This window comes from Heptranchias perlo, chromosome 7 (assembly GCF_035084215.1).
Source record: "Heptranchias perlo isolate sHepPer1 chromosome 7, sHepPer1.hap1, whole genome shotgun sequence".
NCBI lineage: Eukaryota > Metazoa > Chordata > Chondrichthyes > Hexanchiformes > Hexanchidae > Heptranchias > Heptranchias perlo.
The window spans coordinates 51,408,751-51,428,268 of record NC_090331.1 but is presented as its reverse complement, the minus strand read 5'-3'; the positions used below and the strand labels follow the sequence as shown (position 1 = coordinate 51,428,268).

The following is a 19,518-nucleotide window of genomic DNA, read 5'->3' as shown; positions in this document are numbered from 1 at the left end:
AACACCTACCTTTCACCAAACATTACTGTTAGCTGTTAAATGGCAGAACATTTCTAAGTTCTGGTTCTTGGTGTTTGACTGCCACCCTCCTCATGAGTACTACTAAACCAGACACTTATATTTAAATATGAGATTGTGATGTGATTGAGAATGGAAGAATAATTTATGCTTCTTGTACTGTTTGTTTCTTCCTTTTGAATTAAGCATTTTCCACATAACAGTCTTTTCCCAACCATATCCTCTGTCAGGGGTCAATTTGCATACAGTTTGGTTGGATTTCCTGAATTTCACGTATTTTGTGTTCTGCCTCTGGATGAAAATTATCTAGCATCCCAGATAATCTGACTTTAGGATGACTCAAATGGGCACTTATCTTGAGCAAAGTATATTAAAGGAACTACATACACGTTACTCTCCTTGTTAGCAAGTTGTGTTTACTCCTATGTCTATATGGCAGATGCTTCATTTAAGATAGTGAATCCCTGCAGTTTTCAGCTTTTCATGCAGTTTGGAAAGGAGAGCATTCACACAATTAATTTATGAAAATAAACTCCTGGGAAACAGGAACAACCTTATACCTCCAGTTTAGAATTTAAATTAGACAAAGTAATGTGCCCTTTTGAGTTAATGGATGCAGTTGACGAATTTTTTAAAATGACACATCTTTCCTCCCCATTGTAGCGTAGCTGAGATCAGGTAGTGAAGTAGATATCAAACACTTTGCTACTTGGAAGGAGGAAAAATCCGAGGAAGAATTACTGAAGGCCATTCTTGGCGCCTTCAGGTAACTGGTTTCAGTACAGCCAGTCTGAAGGACTAGGAACAGCTTGCCTATACACCCACTTATCTGCAATGGTGTGGGACGATCTGACAAAGAGTGAAGAAGGAAGAGGAATCCCACCCTCAACCAAAAGTACACTATGTCTTACGTGAGATGTAAGTGATATTTCATATCTTGTCCATTTTCTCGAACAGATGAATGATTTTGTGAGAGACAAGTTCACTCAAAGAGATGGCGCAATTCCTCTTCTTGCAGAAGTCCTCGCTGGTGGCTGTGTAAGTATTGCATATGGTTTTACACCTCTTCAACTTGTGTCGTGAGACTTTGGATATTTCAATCTCGGAACTTTGTTAGGAAATTCTTTGGCTCAGTTGGCAAGTTGATATCTTATGCTGTTCTGTTCAATATTTTCTATAATGGATTGTAACTTTAAACCTGATGGATGTACTTTAGTAATGTTCCTGGCCAAGGTTATTTTTAAATGGCCCCTAGAGATATATCACTATATAAAAGCTGGCTATAGTCATGAGATGGGCCACAGTAGGCATTTTGACTCTTAAGTCATTCTGAATTTATGTTCTGTTGAATAAAACTCACCAGTTATATGATGCTGGCAGGTGAGGATAAGAACTGTCTAAGCTTGTGGGCAAACTGAAGAGAAATTAGAGTTTATGACTTGTGTAGATTTTACTTCATTCAACAAACTAATTCAACTTGACTGATCTGACAGACCCAGATTTTCACCTATATGTACAAAGCTGGCATTCTTCCTTGTTTATTTAACCTTGACGCAATAAGACATTGAGGTCAACCACAAGGAAAAGCCCTCTTGGAAACACTGTCCTTTTAAGAAATGTGCATCTTGAGCTGTCAGTTGATCTTCCCAATCTGCTGTCTATCAGGACTTGATCTGGGCCATGGCCTCAGTTCATTTTCTCCTATTTTTGACAGCCGATATCTTTCTTGTCTCCCTAACCAGAAAAGTTTACAACCTCTCTTTATTAGCTCTCTGTTTGTTAATAAAACAGTTTCATCTTACTTCAAAGACAATAGATGAGTCTATGGTTGGTTGCATAAACAGAAACTTTTTGGAAGACTGGTGAAGAGTGGGGGCGGTGGGGGTGGGGGGTGTGCAAGGATGGTGAATATTAAGCCTGAAGGACAGAAACTGCTCAGAACATTTTTTTTTTTTCTCAAATTATTTCTGTTCCGATCCATGCAAGGGGTAGTAACTGGAGACCCATGAAAATAAAACTTGGCTTACTTGGCACACATGGAATAGTTCTCAAACTATCCACTGTTTTGTTTAATCAGAGTATTACTTCTCTCAGGCGATCATAGTGAGAATTTATCTGCAACTTTACATTTCTTGTATTGTCAAGGAGTCTCTGTTGAAATGCATAAGACGTTAGCCTTTTATGTAGGTGTGATGAAAGATTTCCATGAGTGTTTCCTTTGAGATCAAGTCTGGAAAAAAGACCATTACTAACAGAGATCAACAGATTGGGTATTTCTGTAGTCCTTGGCAGAGTTAAATCCACCAGAAAAAGATACAGGGCTCTCTACTTGTGCGCTGGCCACTACTTGGGCCAACAAGTGGCGGATTCCTCTTGAGGCCATGTGCAAGGCAGCAACCTGGAGCATTAAGCATTGTTGTCCTAACTTGTGAGCTAGTGACGGGCGCCTCGGTGTTGCTGTGGCCTTTGGCATTACTGTATCTAAGATTGTAAAGAATCTTACAACACCAGGTTATAGTCCAACAATTGTTGGACTATAACCTGGTGTTGTAAGATTCTTTACAATTGTCAACCCCAGTCCATCACCGGCATCTCCACATCATGTATCTAAGATGGCAGAAGAAGTCCTCTGAATCCCACTCATAGCTTTCTGTTCTTTTCCTGTGTACTTCTATTCATATGTCCTATTTGTATGCCTAGATTAAGTGTATGAGGAAGAATTTTAAAGTACCTACCTTAGAGTATAGTCTTCCAGTTCTTTGAAAGTTCAACCCCCACATGCAAAGATTCCTGAAAGCCTGTATATTTTTTCTGGTTTAGAATGACATGGAAAGACTTTGCTGTTTTCTTGCATTAAATTTCAGTGCTCTTGCAGTTACTTTAAGTTTCAATGCTGTCTGCTCCAGGCAAAGAATTAAGAGTGTATCTTAGAATGAGATCCTGTATATAGCAGAATGAGAAAAGATCATCCTGATTGATCAGCGTTTGGATTTCTTAAAGGGACAGTGTGCCCAGGCGGTTTTTCCTGTGTAATGATACCCTAGTGTATGTGGAAATTTTTTTTCAAAAAAATGACTACCATAATTGAGTTAGATAATCTTCGAAAAACTTGATGCCTGAGCTGTTGTTTCATGGTGAATTCACACTGTGTTAAAATAAGTGAGTGTGATGTGGTGTACACTTCCTGTCCACAAACCTTACTTTTATGTCGGCATTTACAATGTAAAATGCTAAGTAAACATTTATAATGGAAAATTCCTATGTTAACAGTTGTCACACTTCTAAGTAGCACTGTGGCACAAGTCATCCAGTGCCACCTGCCATTTTCTTGCAGCTAACTTCACTCAGTCCTGGGCCTCCAGGTAACTTCTGTAACTATCTTTTTTTTTTCTCCCATCTGCCTCAACTTGTTTCAAAAATTTAAAATCTTTTTAAAGTTCTTCTCCAGCTAGAAATCTAGCCACCATTGAAACTGCTCTCCCCTGCTGTGTCTGAAATGCTGTTGCTTTGAATTCTATATGCTTGTACTTTATTTTAACTCCTCCCTGCGAAAATCTTAACCCATTTTAAAAATTTAAACATTTTTTAAAAATTCTTGAAATACACCCACTCTCTGCCACTGTGCTTCAATTTTATTTTAAAAATTCCTATTGTCTCAATTTTAAAAATCATTTAAAAATCTTTCTAAAACTCACACCATCAAACCTGCTCCATCTCACTCTGCCTCCCAAATCCTCTCACCCTACTCTCCCTCATTTTTTCTGAAACATAATCACTCCTTCTCTCCCACTGTTGTCATTATTTTAAAAATTACAGCAGTAACCTCTTGCTGCCTCCCACATCATTATTATAGCCTACCAATCCATATTTCAGAAATAATTTACCATGCTGGTTCTGAAAAGCTTTTTTCCCCACTGTACTCCTGTTGCCTTTCTTTCCTCCACTCTGCCTGCTCCTTAGAAGTTCACCATTGCCCTTTCCCACTGCTCCCTACTCATACCCATTTCAAATAAATATTTTCCGTTACTGGCCTTTTCCCCTTTGCCCTCCCCTGTGCCAACCTCTTCCCAGCTCGGCATGCTGGTTAAATGTTCAATCTCAGCATTTCCCATGTCCGACCCATTTACCCCAAACTACTTTAAAATAAATATTTTGCTCTGCTAATTCCCAAACCTTTCCCCTCCCATAGCCTCTTTCTGCAGTTCTACTGTTTCAAAATTCACTCTCAGCCTTTCCCTGGGCTGCTTAATTGCCCCCAGCTCTTTAGTTGTTCAGCTTCGCCCTTTCCCAGTGTACCTACTCACCCATTTATCCATTTCAATTTACTCAAAGTAAAGCATGTACTTCTTGGTACTGTTAACACTTGCTGTCTGTAACACTCTTCCAGTCACTTTGTTAATAACGTCCCTATTGTTATAAAGCAATATATTTTCTGAATCACTGTCAGCACTTGACCTACTAATATATATTACATATAGGGCGCAATTCCTGTAATACTTGCTTCCTGTAACTTTTTTCTGTTATGCTTTTCTGTCGCACTTGGTGGCAATATTCTTAGCCTTATTTCTTCTTTTTACCTCTGTTCAATTGCCCCACTAAATTTATCAATAATGCTTAATGGTCCAGGTTGCTGCCTTGCAGATGACCTCAGGAGGAACCCAAGTAGAGAGCTGTAACTTCTTCTGGTGGATTTAACTCTGCCAAGACTACCTAATCTGTTGATCTCTGTTTGGTAATGAGTTCTTTAAGACTTAATCTCAAAGGAAGAACTTAAGAAAATATTTCATCACACCTACATAAAAGGCTAATGCATTTCAACGGACACTCCTTTACAATACAAGAAATGTAAAGTTGCAGTTAAATTCTCACTGTGATCACCTGAGAGAAGTAGTATTCTGAGTAAGCAAAAGGGTGGATAGTTTGAAACTGTTCCGTGTATGCCAAATAAGCTACGTCTTATTTTCATGGGTCTCAAATTGCTACCCCCTGAACAGATTGGAACAGAGATAATTTGAGAAAAAAATGTTCTATGCATTATCTGTAGCCTCCAGACTTGATAAACACTCTTTTTAAAGTTTTACCATTTAGTGTTTATGTCCTCTCCTTATTCCTCCTCCCAAAATGTACACCATACATTTCTCATTAAATTTCATCTGCCATCTATATGCCTAATCTACTAGCCTGTCATTGTGCTCTTGAAGTCACTTGCAGTGCTCTTCACTATTAACCACGTTCCCCATTTTTGTGTTGTCTGCAAAATCTGATATTGTGCCTGCAATTCCAGATGTTTCTTTGTGTATATTTGAGAAGAACTGTGATCCCAACACTGACCCCTGGGGACACCACTTGCTTCCAGTCTGAAAAACATCCATTATCCACTACTGTTATTTGTCCTCCACCTTTAATGCTGTGGACTGTAATGTCATCAACCAGCCTCCTATGCGGAACCTTTATATAATGCCTTTTGGAAATCCATAGGCATAGTACCATGGCATTTCCTTTATCAGTACACTCTATTTCCTCAAAGAACTCCATTACACTTTTCAGACGCGACTTGCCTTTTACAAATCCATGTTGCCTATCCTTAATCCATGTTTTTCTAGGAGAGTATTAATTTTATCCAGTATTATGGACTCTGGAAGCTTATCCACAATCGATGTTGGGCTGAGTGGTCTATACTTAGGTGGATTATTGCTTTCTCCCTTTTTGAACGGAGGTGCTATACTCGCAACCTTCCAGTCCTGTGGCACAACCTCCATATCCAAGGATGATTGAAAGATTATAGTCAGAGCCTCTGCTATTTCCTCTCTGACTTTCTGGAGTGATCTAGGATGCTGCCGTCAGGGCCTGGTGCCCTTTTCACTGAGTTCCACCAACTTTTTCAGTACTACTTCTTTATAGATTCATATTAAATTGTTCCACTTCCTCCTCTTGTACTCTTTTATTCCTACTACTCTTCTGTGGAAACTGAGACAAAGGGCTCGATTTTACCACCCGCTATTGGGTGCGTTCTCGGCGGGGGGGGCCCCGAAAATCGAGAAATCCAGGAGCGGGACCGGATCCCGCCCACTTCCGGGTTCCCCGCTGACGCGCCGGCGTGCGCGCGCAGCCCCCGTTGGTGGGAATCCCGCAGGCAATTAAAGCCAGCGGGATGCCACTTGACAATATTTAGTTAGGTATTTCAGGTCATTAACTGACCTGATTAAGGGACTATGTGGGATTTTTGAACGACATGGGACTGTTTCCCACACTGGGGGAAACACTCCCAGCTCGAATGGACGTGTGGCAGCTGCAAAGGTCCATTTGACAGGTGGGGGTGGGGGGAGACCCTCACCCATTGCAGGAGGACACTCTGTCACTTGGGACAAAGTTTGGCCTCCCCCACCCTCCTCCTGACGGTCAAAGTCACCAACCTGCACACTTACCCCGGGGTCCGGAGACATGTACATACCTTGCGGACCCCCTCAGATGTACATCTTGCGGATGGGGGCCGCCGTAGCTGCAGTCATAACCTCCTCTGAGGGCGAACAGCATCACCAGCCTCGCCATCCACGCCGTCCACCTCTGACACGTGGAGCTGCACAACAGAGTGCTGTGACACATCCACCTGTACAGCAGGAGGGAGGGCAGATGCAGACAGAGATGCGTCGCAGAGGGCACTACCCTCGCCACACGTTCCACAGACCGAGGCTCAGCCTCCTGGACCTCTCTGAGCAGCAGTGCACACGGAGGCTCAGAGTCACTCGACATGTAGCCGTGGACATCTGCAGCCTCTTTCATGCCGAGCTGCTCCTGGCTGGCCCGTGCACCATCTTCCTACCTGTCGCTGTCAAAGTCACCACTGCCCTCCTGAACTTCTCCTCCGCAGCCTTCCAGGGTGCAACCGGGGACATCGCCGATGTGTGTCAGTCGTCTGCACAGAAGAGCCCTGCAAATACACCTACACCCACTCTGCAGTAAACCAATGGGTGGCATCAGTTGTGGGTCCTCATAGTGATATCCAGGAGCGGGCATTATTGCACAAACCGGACAGGATTCGCGAAGACATGGCAGTAGTGGTGCCAATATAATATGTGATGTGAGTTGTTCTGAAATTCAATATAAGTAACAACCATGACAAACCCTCAAACACCCTTGTGCATCCCCTTCATGCTCACGACACGTTTGCCTTACGCTGCCTACTGCACATATGTGATGCATGCCCTGTGGCTGCAGCACAGGTGGTGGCAGGTTGAGTGAGGCTGGCCATGAGAGAGATGCACGAGAGGGTGAGTATGGAATAGAGCCATGAGATTGTATGAGGATTGGGTTGCGTGTTAGTGGCGGGGTGAGTAGGTGCAGGTAAGATGAGGATGGGGTTTGAGTGGGTATAAGGGATGATGTGACAGAGTAGTGTTGGCAGTGCCGAAGGAGATGTGGGGTGGGGGCAGTGATGTGGCAGACGGAGTGTAGGGGAAAGACTACGTGTACTCACTGTGGCTGACCTACTGAGGTCATTGGACCGCCTCCTGCACTGTGTGCAGGTGGGCGATATGTTGGTGCAGGTGACCTCCTCTGCCACCTCGAGCCAGGCCTTCCTGGTGGCAGAGGCAGGCCGCTTCCTCCCGCCTACCGGGTGGAAGATCTCTGTCCTCCCCCTCCTCCTTACCCCATGTATTGATACCTGGGGTGAGGCATCATTAAACTGGGAGCAGCCTTCCCCCTGGGCTGCTCCATGCAGTCATCTTTGCTATTGGTTGCAGCATCTGTCAGTGGAGGACTGCCCCTTTAAATAGAGCGCCTCCAGCTGACAGATCTTACTGCGCATGTGCAGCCCGCCCGACGCGCAGATCAGCAGCGGGGAACCCGGAGGAGCAGGTAAGTGGATCCAATTAGTGGTTTGCCTGCTACGATCGTGCGGGAAACCCACTAATTTCACCAGGCGCGTTACCCACGCGCCCGCTAGCCCATCCGCCGAGAACGCGCAGCCCTGCTAAAATCGGGCCCAAAGTACTCATTTAGTATCTCCTGTAATTCCTTCATCCTCCATATGAAGATTTTCACCTTTAACTGGCTCTACCTTTTCTTTAACCATTCTTTTTCCTTTGTGTTGTTAAAATCCTTTTACTGTGTCCCTTTTGTTACCTGCCATTCTTTCTTCATACCTCCTCTTAGCCTTTTTTTTCACTTTCCCTTTATATTTTCCATTTTTGGCTTGATTTTTTTTGGTATTATTTACTCTAGATATGTCATTTGCTTTTTTTAACTTGCATTTTAATTTTAATTTCAATTTCTCTACTCAACCAGGGAACTCCAACTTTTGCTGCACCACCTTTACTTGTGGGCACGTCTAGTCTGCACCTTCATCTCGTGTTTGAATGTTCCCCATTGTGCACTGTCCTTCTTTCCAGTTTGCCTAGGCTAGTTCCTTTTTTATCTTCTTAAATTTGGATTTTTCCCATCAGGTGCCTTTATCTTTATCTGTTCCCTTTCTTCAATTTTTATATTAAACCTAATTTATGCAATGGTCACTGTTTCCCGGATGTTCCTCTATCCTTATATTATCTACTTGCCCCACTTTATCTTCTAGCCATCCGCTCTTTCCAAAGTCTCACGCCTTCAATGTAGGATTCTCGTACCCTGGAAGCCCCATTTCTAATACTCTTAGAACCCAGCACCCCAAACCCACCAATCCAACACCCTCCCAACCATCACTACTACTTCCACACCTGGGAACCCACCTCCAGTACTTGCACTCTCATTCACCTTCTTCCCCAATATTCCGATACCCCACAGCCCTCTCCACTGCTCACAGATCCCACTCTCGCCTTCCAACCACTTCCAAACCACATTATCTGCCCCACTCTCCAATACTATTATGTGCCTCTTACCTGCTTCATGTCTGGAAAATCTTGCCTACCATCTTGCTGTGTATCCTGGACTTTTTTTAAAAAAAGGTAAGGAGTAGAATTAAGTATGTACCTTTACAGCATATCATCCAACTCACTGTGAGGAATGCCACAGAAGATCCAGGGTAGTTCTCCCAGTGATCTGGACAACATTTATCTCTCACCCAACACCATTAAAGCAGATTATCTGATCCTTTATCACCTTGCTGTTAAGTAGCACCTTGCCGTGCACAACTTTGACTCCCGTACTTCTTGCATTACAACAGTGACTACAATTAAAAAGTACTTTAATTAGCTGTGAAGTGCTTTGGGACGTTGAGGCTGTGAAAGGTGCTATGTAAATGCAAGTTATTTCTTTCTCATGTATAGTTTATAAGCATTATAATGCACATATCCAGCATTCTAGTTTGCAGGAGCATACAAAATAGAAGTGCTACTTACCTGAAAAATGTTGCATTTGGACAACAGCATTTCAGAATTTTTTAATTGTGCATGTGTAATCCGCAGTTAGTGTAGAGGTTAACTTTCATGTTTGTAGCGAAGTACATAAATTATAGCATTTTGAAGCTGCAGCAACAAGGAGTAATTCAATCAGTGAGTCAGATGCCTTAAACCATGAGAGTGAACTTATTTCTTTGATTCCGGAGATGAAATTGTTGATTTTCAGTGAACACGCACTTTTAATATGTACAGATTTTATAATTCAGCTAAATTTAATTTTTTTTTACAATTCCAATTCCTTTTAATCCAGTAATTTCCTCCTAGTATTCTAAATTGTAAGAGAATTGACCTGAAAAATAGCTGCATTCTAAAACTGGGCACTGAACTGTTAACAGGACGTTTCAAATTACAGTGGAATAACAAACAATACATATTGAAAGTAATTGACTTGTTAGAATAGCTGTGCAAATTGTCCTATTTGCCCATACATTTATTTTGTCTCCTCTAAGCTGATCATTGAGTCAATTTCAACAAAGGAAACCAGAGAATTTAGTTTGTCAAACTTTGTAGATAAAAATAGAAATTACAGTATAATGTTCTGATTTAAATACAGTATAAACCTTTTGGGACCCCTCCTAAGTGGATCTTCATCTGTGAGCTTAGATAGTAAGTCTCATCAGGCTATTTCACCATGAAGCTGAACTTGCTTCTGGCCTTAGTTGACGTCCAAATATGTAGATAGATCTAGCAGACCAAAACTGAGCATCCATTAGGTCCTTTGGGCCATCAGCAGTAAAATTGTATACCACCACAATCTGTAACATCATGCCCAACACATCTCTCATTCCTCCATCACCATCAATGCAGAGTGTAGAAGGGCATGCCAGGAGCAACACCAGGCATACCTTAAAATGAGTCATAAACCTAGTGAAGCTACTGCACAGAGCTACCTGTATGCTAGACACCAAATGCAGCATGCTGTAGACACTTAATTGGTCCCACAACCAATCAATCAGAGCAAAGCTCTATAGACCTACCATATCGAGGTGAAAATGGTGATGGACGACTGAGCAACTAACAGAAGAAGACTCTAGTGACCCCATCCTGAACTATGGTGTAGCCCAGCATGTGAGTGTGAGTGCAAGAGACAAGGCTGAAATGTTTGTACGTGTCTTCAGCCAAAAGTGCAGAATGAATAATCCTTGGCCTTCTCCCATGGTGCTCACCATCATGGATACCAGTGTCCAGCCTATTCAGTTTACTCCACGTGATGTTAAGAAGCTGAGCGCATTGGACCTATCAAAGGCTATGGGCCCTGACAACATCGCAGCTGTAGTGCTTAACACCTCTGCACCAGAGCTAGCCATTTTCCTAGCCAAGCTGTTCCGGTGCAACTATGACACTGGCATCTACCCAATAATGTGAAAGATTGTCCAAATATGTCCCATCCACAAAAACATGATAAATTTAACCCAGCCAGTTACTACCCTATCGGCCTCTTCTCAATCTTTCGTAAAATGGAAGACTTCATCAATAGTGCCATCAGTCAATACCTACTCGCCAATAACCTGCTTATTAATGCTCAGTGCAGGTTCTGTCAGAACCAATTAGCTCAATACCACGTCAGAGCCTTCATCCAGACATGGGTGCAAGTGCTGAGTGCTAGAGGAGAGGTGAAAGTAGCTGTCCTCATTATCAAGGCAGCATTTGACTCAGCATTGTGCCAAGAAGCCCTAGTAAAACTAAGGTCAATGAGAGTCAAAGGGAAAACCCTCCCGTAGTCGTACCTGACACAATCAGAGGCCAATCATTGCAGCCCCAGAATATCAGTGCAAGAGTTCCTCAGATAAGCAGCCATGACCCATTCATTTTCAGCTGCTTCATCAATGGCCTTGCCTGTCTTAAGGTAAGGATTGGACGATCCGCTGATAACTCAGCTCCTCTGCAGCTCCATTCACAACTGCTCTGATATTGAAGCAATCCATGCCAGCCAACAGCAGGATCTTAAAAACATCTAAGCTTGGGCTGACAGAGTAACATTCACGCTACATAAGTGCCAGATAATGTTCACCTTGAGCAAAAGAAAGTTCAGCCATCTTCTCTGGACCAATGCCAAGTCCCTCCACCGTCAACATCTTGGGGAACACCATTAACCCGGAGCTTAACTGGTTCAGACATATCAACATTGTAACTACAAGAACAGGACAGAGGCTTGGGTACTCAAAGCTTTTTCATCATCTACAAAACTTAAGTCAGGAGTGTGATTGAATACTCACCACTCGCCTGGATGGTTGCACCTGCACCAACACTCAAAAAGCTTGACACCATCCAGAACAGAGCAGTTTGAGCCACTGGACTCAAATATCTAACCCTCCATCACCGGCGCACTGTTGCTGCAGTATGTATAATCTACAGGATGCTCTTTAGAAACTCAATAGTGTTACTTTGACAACACTTTCCTCCTCTGACTTTTATCACTAAAGGCGAGAGCAGCAATGTCATGAGGACATCATCCCCTTCATATCACACGTCATCCTGACTTGGGTGTATATTGATGTTCTTTCATCGTTGCTGGGTCAATATCCTGGAATTCCCTACCCAACACCATTGTGGAGTACCATCACCACAAGGACTGCTGTGCTGCAAGGAGAAAGTGCTCCACCACCACAACCTCGGCAACTGTGGATGGGCAATAAATACAGCCATATCCTAAGAACAAATAACAAGAATTGTTTATTTTAATTTTTTGAGGACAAGAAACAGCGATTGGTTAAAGATGATCAGTTCTGCACAACATCTTCATCAAAGTTTTAGATTCTGTGTATATAGAAGAGAGAAGATTAAAACATTTACTCGAGAGTGATAAAGGAGCAATTTTATATTTTTTTAAGAAAAAAGGTGCAGTGTAATTTAATTCCCCAAAACACACATGTCAATGCAGCTAGTTAGTTGTATATTCACAAATGTTAATGGCTCATGTCAGTGACTTTATTTTAAAAAAAAACTTATCACCAGATCTGAAGCAAACTTAAGTGTTCTTTCTGCACCAGACATTGGGTTCCTTTCAAAAACATGATTCAAGTCATGTGTCTGGAAAAATCATGTCACTTCTAAGTTATGATGTGGAGATGCCGGTGATGGACTGGGGTTGACAATTGTAAACAATTTTACAACACCAAGTTATAGTCCAGCAATTTTATTTTAAATTCACAAGCTTTCGGAGATTTTCTCCTTCCTCAGGCAAATGTTTCAAGATCTCCTTGAAGCCTACGCATTTATACATATGTATAAATGCGTAGGCTTCAAGGAGATCTTGAAACATTTGCCTGAGGAAGGAGAAAATCTCCGAAAGCTTGTGAATTTAAAATAAAATTGCTGGACTATAACTTGGTGTTGTAAAATTGTTTACAACTTCTAAGTTAGACATTTATCAAATCTTAAAACAATTTTTCAATTGTCTTCAACAGACTCCTGATTCCTTCAAGACACACACATTTGTGATAGTCCCTAATTCATACATCTGAGAAGGGTGGTCACCCCATTCATGTAAAGGTTCAGTTTTGAATTTTCTTTCCTTATGTTCGATTTTCCCCCCCCCCCCCCCCCCCTGCAAAGTTCAATATGCTAGAAACCATGAAATTCTCTTTGGGAACATTTTCTTCAGTTTTATTAAATTTAATAAGGAGGTTTGTATTATGAAAGTTGTCATTTTTTATGCTAGATTATTGCTGATTATTTCTTTTTGCCTATAATGTGCTTTTTATAAACTTAATAAATTAGATTTCATTGGACTTAACTAAACTTGTGAAATCAGATGCTAGATTAATTTTAAACAGCGTTGGTGGAAGCTGAACATTTTGTATGTGACTTCTAACGTGACCGTTTAAGCAATGCTATGCCTAAATATCCAGGAAGTTGGTGCAAATACAAACTCGCATTTAAAAATTAAACCAAGGATTTCTTGGTATTAGTGTTCGGGTTGGACTCTCAACTAAGAGACCCAAGTTAGATTTGTACTCTTGACAGACATTTGCATTCCACTTTCACTCAGAGCTGAACTTGCCATGCTGAGGTTGCCTTGGAGAAGGAAGAAAAAGTGATTGACTGAGAAAGGTCCCATCTCACATTGTATGAGTGCCCCTTTTGCTAGTTGAAGGAGTGACATTGATTGCATCCCTATGAAGGTGTCTGGAGCCTGGACTGACCAAGGAATATGGTGTAAACTATTTGATCTCCCATACTATTGCTCATTGACAAATATTTTTAAAAAATATGTCTGCCTCTTCTATGACTGTCTCTGCTGTGTTGCACTCTTTTATGTCTTTCATTCTTCTGTGTCATTATGTTTGGCTTCCCATTTCTTTTTCCTCCTTTCTCCCTTGTGATCTCGCACTTTCTCTTGTTTGTGTACCTCTCTTTGTCTCTGACACTCTTTCTCAACCTCTTTCCCTTCTGTAAGTAAAAGACATTCTCTTTTAAATACCTCAATGGTGCGATCCTATAAGAATTGCCACAACAAAGATTGTGAGTAATGTTGCTAAATATTCCCAGCCAATATGTACACACATTCAAATATTACTGTACCTTATTTCATTCTTGGATATTTTCTATACCAGGTTATGGTGGGAATTTACAACCAACTGAGCCATTGGTAGAGGCCACATTGGTTTTTTTTGGAAGTGTCCTGAAATGTTGGCTAATTGTCTGTGATTGTATGTGTCACAGAGCAAGATAACTAAACCATTGTTGCCTCATCTATCTGTGTGTTACAAGTTATGGGTCTGCCTTTGGTATTCTTTTGGGTACATTGGTGCTGGTTACTGCCATAAGCGGTCTGAGCATCTTGCATTCAGGACTGTGCCCATACTGCTCAATATATAATTATACAATAGCATGACCCGGGGTGCCCCGAACTGGAAATTGTCATTCACGTGCCCTTGTAAACGTCTCCAATCTTTCTGAAGACAGACTAAATTATTTAGTGAGGGAAGGCCAGATATGAATCATTATGTTGCTTTATTTGAGAGTCATTGAGTGAATGTACTGAGTAACATATGTAATTAAATCTTGTCTTGATTCAACTAACTACAGAACCATCCCGGAGAACAAAATAAATAATAAAAATACATCATATTATCCTCATTAGTTTGCTCATTTAACTTTGTGCTGGTGAGCCTTCTGATCTTGATTGGCTGTAGGCTTGAAATCCCCGTTCTCTACCACCCACCCAAGTACCATGCCAAGTATTCTCACCAAGATAGCTTCACTATTTTCCTCCCACAGCCTCTCCACTGAGTGACTTCTCATCTGTGGTGATTTCACCTTCCATCTCAACTAATCATGCTGTCTCTCCTGAGTTCACTGCCCTCCTATCCTACCATAATCTCTCCCTCCATATAAACTCCCCTACCCATATTCAAAGCCACCCCCTCGACCTTGCCATCTCATGAAGCATCTCTACTTCCATCGTGTCAAACGTGGATAAGGCCATCTCTGATCACTTGCTTGTAACCCTCTCCCCACTCATCCCCCCCCAACCTCACTTCCTTCTGTGCCTGCCCCTGGAAAAAAAAAAACACTCCTCCAAGTCACTTACAACTGCACTTTCAAATTACAATTTGTCTAGCCTATGGCCCTCCATTCACCACAAGATTTCTGCAGCTACCAATCTGCTCAATTACACCCTCACCATCAGCTTTGATGCCCTTGTCCCCATTAAAACTACTCTCTCTCACTCTGGTACGGCCCTCAGCTCCGCTCCCTTAAGTCCAAGGGACGCAGACTTGAACGTTTATGGCGGACAACTGGTTTAGCCATTCATCGCCAGATCTGGCTGGATCACGTAAAGCACAATCGGGTCCTGCTCACTGCCAAAACTGCTCATCCTGGAATGCAAAGATAACCCCTGGCTCCTCTTCTCCATTACAAACCATCTTCTTAAACCTCTCTCCCATGCCCTCTCCACTCTCACCTCCAACAAAAAGTGCTAAGAGCTCATGGACCTCTTTGTCACTAAGATTGAGACCATCCGTTCAGCTGCCTCTGCTGCTTCCTCCCTTCCCCTGACCCATCTAGCCAAACTTCCCTTACAGTTCCCTCCTACTCTAGCCATGAACTCGCATCCTTCTCTAGTTTCTCTCCTATCTTCCCTCACGCCTTCTCCGAGCTCATCTTGACCATGAGACCCACCTCCTGCTCCCTCGACCCTATTCCCTCCAAGCTGCTGACCACCCAACTTCCCTTCCTGGCCCCCATGTTAGCTGATATTATTAACTGTTCCCTCTCCTCAAGTTCTTTCCCCCTCCCCTTCAAATCTGCCGTCATCACCCCCCTCCTCAAAAAACCCACCTTTGATCCCTCTATCCTTGCAAACTATCTCCCTTTCCTCTCAAGTCCTTGAACGTATTGTCTCCTCCCAAATCCGTGCCCATCTTTTTCGCAACTCCATGCTTGAATCTCTCCAATCAGGTTTCCACCCCTGCCAAAGTACTGAAACAGCCCTTATCAAAGTCACAAATAATATCCAATGTGATTGTGGTAAACTATCCCTCCTCGTCTTTCTCCACATGTCTGCAGCCATTGACACGGTTGACCACACAATCCTCCAGTGTCTCTCCTCCGTCGTCCAGCTGGGTGGGACTACACTCGCCTTGTTCCATTCTTATCCATCCAGAGAATCACCTGCAATGGCTTCTCTTCCTGCTTCTGTTACCTCTCGAGTCCCCCACAGATCTATCCTTGACCCCCTCCTATTTCTCATCTCCATGCTGCCCCTCGGCGACATCATCCGAAAACACGTCAGCTTCCACGTGTATGCTGACGACACCCAGCTCTACCTCACCACCACCTCTCTCAACCTTTGCACTGGCTCTCATTTGTCACACTGCTTGTCCGACATCCAGGATGAGCAAATATTTGTTCCAACTAAATATTGGAAAGATCGAAGCCATTGTCTTTGGTCTCCGCCACAAACTCCGTTCCCTAGCCACCGACTCCATCTCGCTCTCTGGCCGTTGTCTAAGGCTGAACCAAACCATCCTGTTTGATCCTGAGATGAGCCCTCCCTATCTCTCTAACCTCCTCCAGCCCTACAACCCCCTGAGATCTCTGCACTCCTCCAATTCTTGTCTCTTGCTCATCCCCAATTTTAATCACTCCACCATTGGCTGCCTAGGCCCTAAGCTCTGGGATTTCCTCTGTAAACCTCTCTACCTCTCTTTTAAACCAGTCCTTAAAACCCACCTCCTTTGACCAAGCTTTTGGTCACCTGTCCTAATATCTCCTTATGTGGCACAGTGTCAAATTTTGTTTAATAACGCTCCTGTGAAGGGCCTTGGGACGTTTTACTACGTAAAAGGCGCTATATAAATACAAGTTGTTGTTGCTGTTGAGATGGTTAGGTTATTTTTCTCTAGGCCAGAATACCTCCCCAGACTTAGCTGATGTCTGCTCATGTGCCCTTTGTCCCTTTTTTCTAGGTATATTCACAGGAAATCAAGGAGCTGTGCGTTTGACTTCCTCCCTGTTCAGTGATTTACTAGTAGGTCTGTCAATAAAACAGCAATTTTTCGTTCTCCCTGGAGGCGTGTGTCTAAAGAAAAGGTCTGCTATTCTTAAAATGAATCCTGACCTAATGGGTCTGGAATGAGACAATTGACTCTTATTGGATCCTGGGCAACTGTCCATATCAATGGGATTCTTTCTGGTTGTTTTAATCTGTTTTTTGGAATATGAGATTGCCCTCTATTGATTACCTGTAGCCATTAGTAAATGAGGCAGTTGTGATATTTTTGAAGTCTAGATGGCAGTCAGGATCCTATAATGTAACTGTGTAATTACTATATATCTGACCCTTTGTTTCTTGTGTTATAATCAGTGATTGTGGCATTCTGTTGGGGTGTAAGAATAGAAGTTCCCACTGCTGCCAGCTAATATTCAAGACTTCCTCTTTAGAGTGGACAACTTTTAATGCTGGAGAACGGCACTTAATGTGACTTCTGTAGGAGTCAAACGTTCCTGCCACACTCCATGGGGATTCATATGGATGGTCCAAATTCCCTATTTCTCTTGACAGGTGAAGTCATTGTTCTTAATATGAAAATTGCAGTGTATTTGCTGATATTTTTCAAATGTTCCTGGTATAGATATCTCAAGCAATTTTAAAAGTTTAGGTCACTTCATTACCCCGTTTGCCTGGAACAACATTGCTCTCAAACAAGAGATTACAGGAGGATTTAGGCAGATAGGTGGCAGATACAGTTCAGTACAGAGAAATGTAAAGTAGTACATTCCAGCAAAAAGATCAGTGAAAGGAAATATATATTAAATGGTAAGACTCTTAGGAGTGGAGGAGCAGAGAAATCCAGAGGTGCAGGCACATAGATCTTTAAAGATGGGAGTGCAGGTGGAAAACCAAATAGCCGCCTCCTGTGCTACTTTTTTTTATCCTATCCAATTTTGTGGTCGCTATTTAAATGGCCGCAGGAAGCCCCTGCAAGTTTGCAGGTGGATACATGTAAATGAGTTCATGACATTGTCCGTGCTGTTCCTTGAATTTCCAGTGGTTTGGATCTCTCTTGTTGGAGATGGTCATTGCCTGGCACTTGTCTGGTGCAAATTGTAACTTGCCACTTATCAACCCAAGCCTGGATGTCCGCTGCATGCGGGCATGGACTGCTTCATTATCTGAGGGGTTGCGAATAGAACTGAACACTCTGCAATCATCAACGAACGTCCACATTTCTGACCTTATGATGGAGGGAAGGTCACTGATGAAGCAGCTGAAGATGGTTGGGCCTAGGACACTGCCCTGAGGAACTCCTGCAGCAATGTCCTGGGGCTGAGATGATTGGCCTCCAACAACCACTACCATCTTCCTTTGTGCTAGGTATGACTCAGCCACTGGAGAGTTTTCCCCCTGATTCCCATTGACTTCAATTTTACTAGGGCTCCTTGACTTGGTCAAATGCTGCCTTGATGTCAAGGGCAGTCACACTCACCTCACCTCTGGAATTCAGCTCTTTTGTCCTTATTTGGACCAAGGCTGTAATGAGGTCTGGAGCCGAATGGTCCTGGTGGAACCCAGAGCATCGGTGAGCAGGTTATTGGTGAGTAAGTGCTGCTTGATAGCACTGTCGATGACACCTTCCATTACTTTGCTGCTGATTGAGACTTTTTGTGGACAGACATACCTGGGCAATTTTCCACATTGTTGGGTAAATGCCAGTGTTGTAGCTGTACTGGAACGGCTTGGCTAGAGGCGTGGCTGGTTCTGGAGCACAAGTCTTCAGCACTACAGCCAGGATGTTGTCAGGGCCCATAGCCTTTGCTGTATCAAGTGCACTCAGCCGTTTCTTGATCTCACGTGGAGTGAATTGAATTGGCTGAAGACTGGCTTCTGTGATGGTGGGGATATTGGGAGGAGGCAGAGATGGATCATCCATTCGGCGTTTCTGGTTGAAGATGGTTATGCACCCAAGTAAAGTAGGCAACCAGGGTTATTAGGGACTGAGTTGTAAATGGAAGTTCATTTTACAGAGCCCAGCAACAAGATTCAGTGAGCAAAGTTCCAGGCCTTTTCTGCATGTTTTTTCCCTCTATTGTCATTTAGGTTTAGCGATCCCTTTATGGTAATTGTTGTGCTGCTGCCTTTTTTCCCCCAACAGCTCCATTGGTGACACATTGGGCTTCTTCACAGTATCCTCCTACGTTTGTGCTTTTTAATGGAAGAAGTGGACCAACTATGGTGGGATGCCAAGCAGGTCAGGCTGCACTAGAGGCCCTCTGCATCCACCTGATGACCAAAATCTACAGGCAGAGGCGCATATACGTCAGTTGGTCAGCAATTTACATGGGACCCCGTGACAAAGTAATATTGCATGCTCCAAGCAGACTGCAGTCAAATTCCTAAATAGACACGACACTGCCACCTGCCCCTGACTTCATCCTCCTCAGGGCCATTGTCTCAGGCCAAACCAGGTTGTTAACAACCTATCTGACTAGGAACTGAGCTTCCGACCCCCATATCCTTTTCGTCACAAAGACCGTCTACTTCCACTTCCAGAACATCATTCGCTTCTGACCCTATCTCATTTGTTGCTGAAACCCTCATCCTCCCTATGCCACCTGTTGTCTCAACTGTTCCAAAGCTCTCCTGGTTAGACTGCTATCC

At 43.1% G+C, this 19,518-nt stretch overlaps 1 protein-coding gene across 2 annotated transcripts in view; it reads left to right on the top strand.

Annotated features, from left to right (window-relative positions):
- Positions 1 to 19,518, top strand: part of LOC137323706 (electrogenic aspartate/glutamate antiporter SLC25A12, mitochondrial-like) — a 122,419-nt gene that overhangs the window by 84,447 nt on the left and 18,454 nt on the right. For both annotated transcript variants that reach the window (XM_067987523.1, XM_067987525.1), the window contains one exon: positions 976 to 1,056. In XM_067987523.1, the coding sequence (XP_067843624.1) occupies positions 976 to 1,056 (81 nt within the window). The remainder of the gene's footprint in view (positions 1 to 975; positions 1,057 to 19,518) is intronic.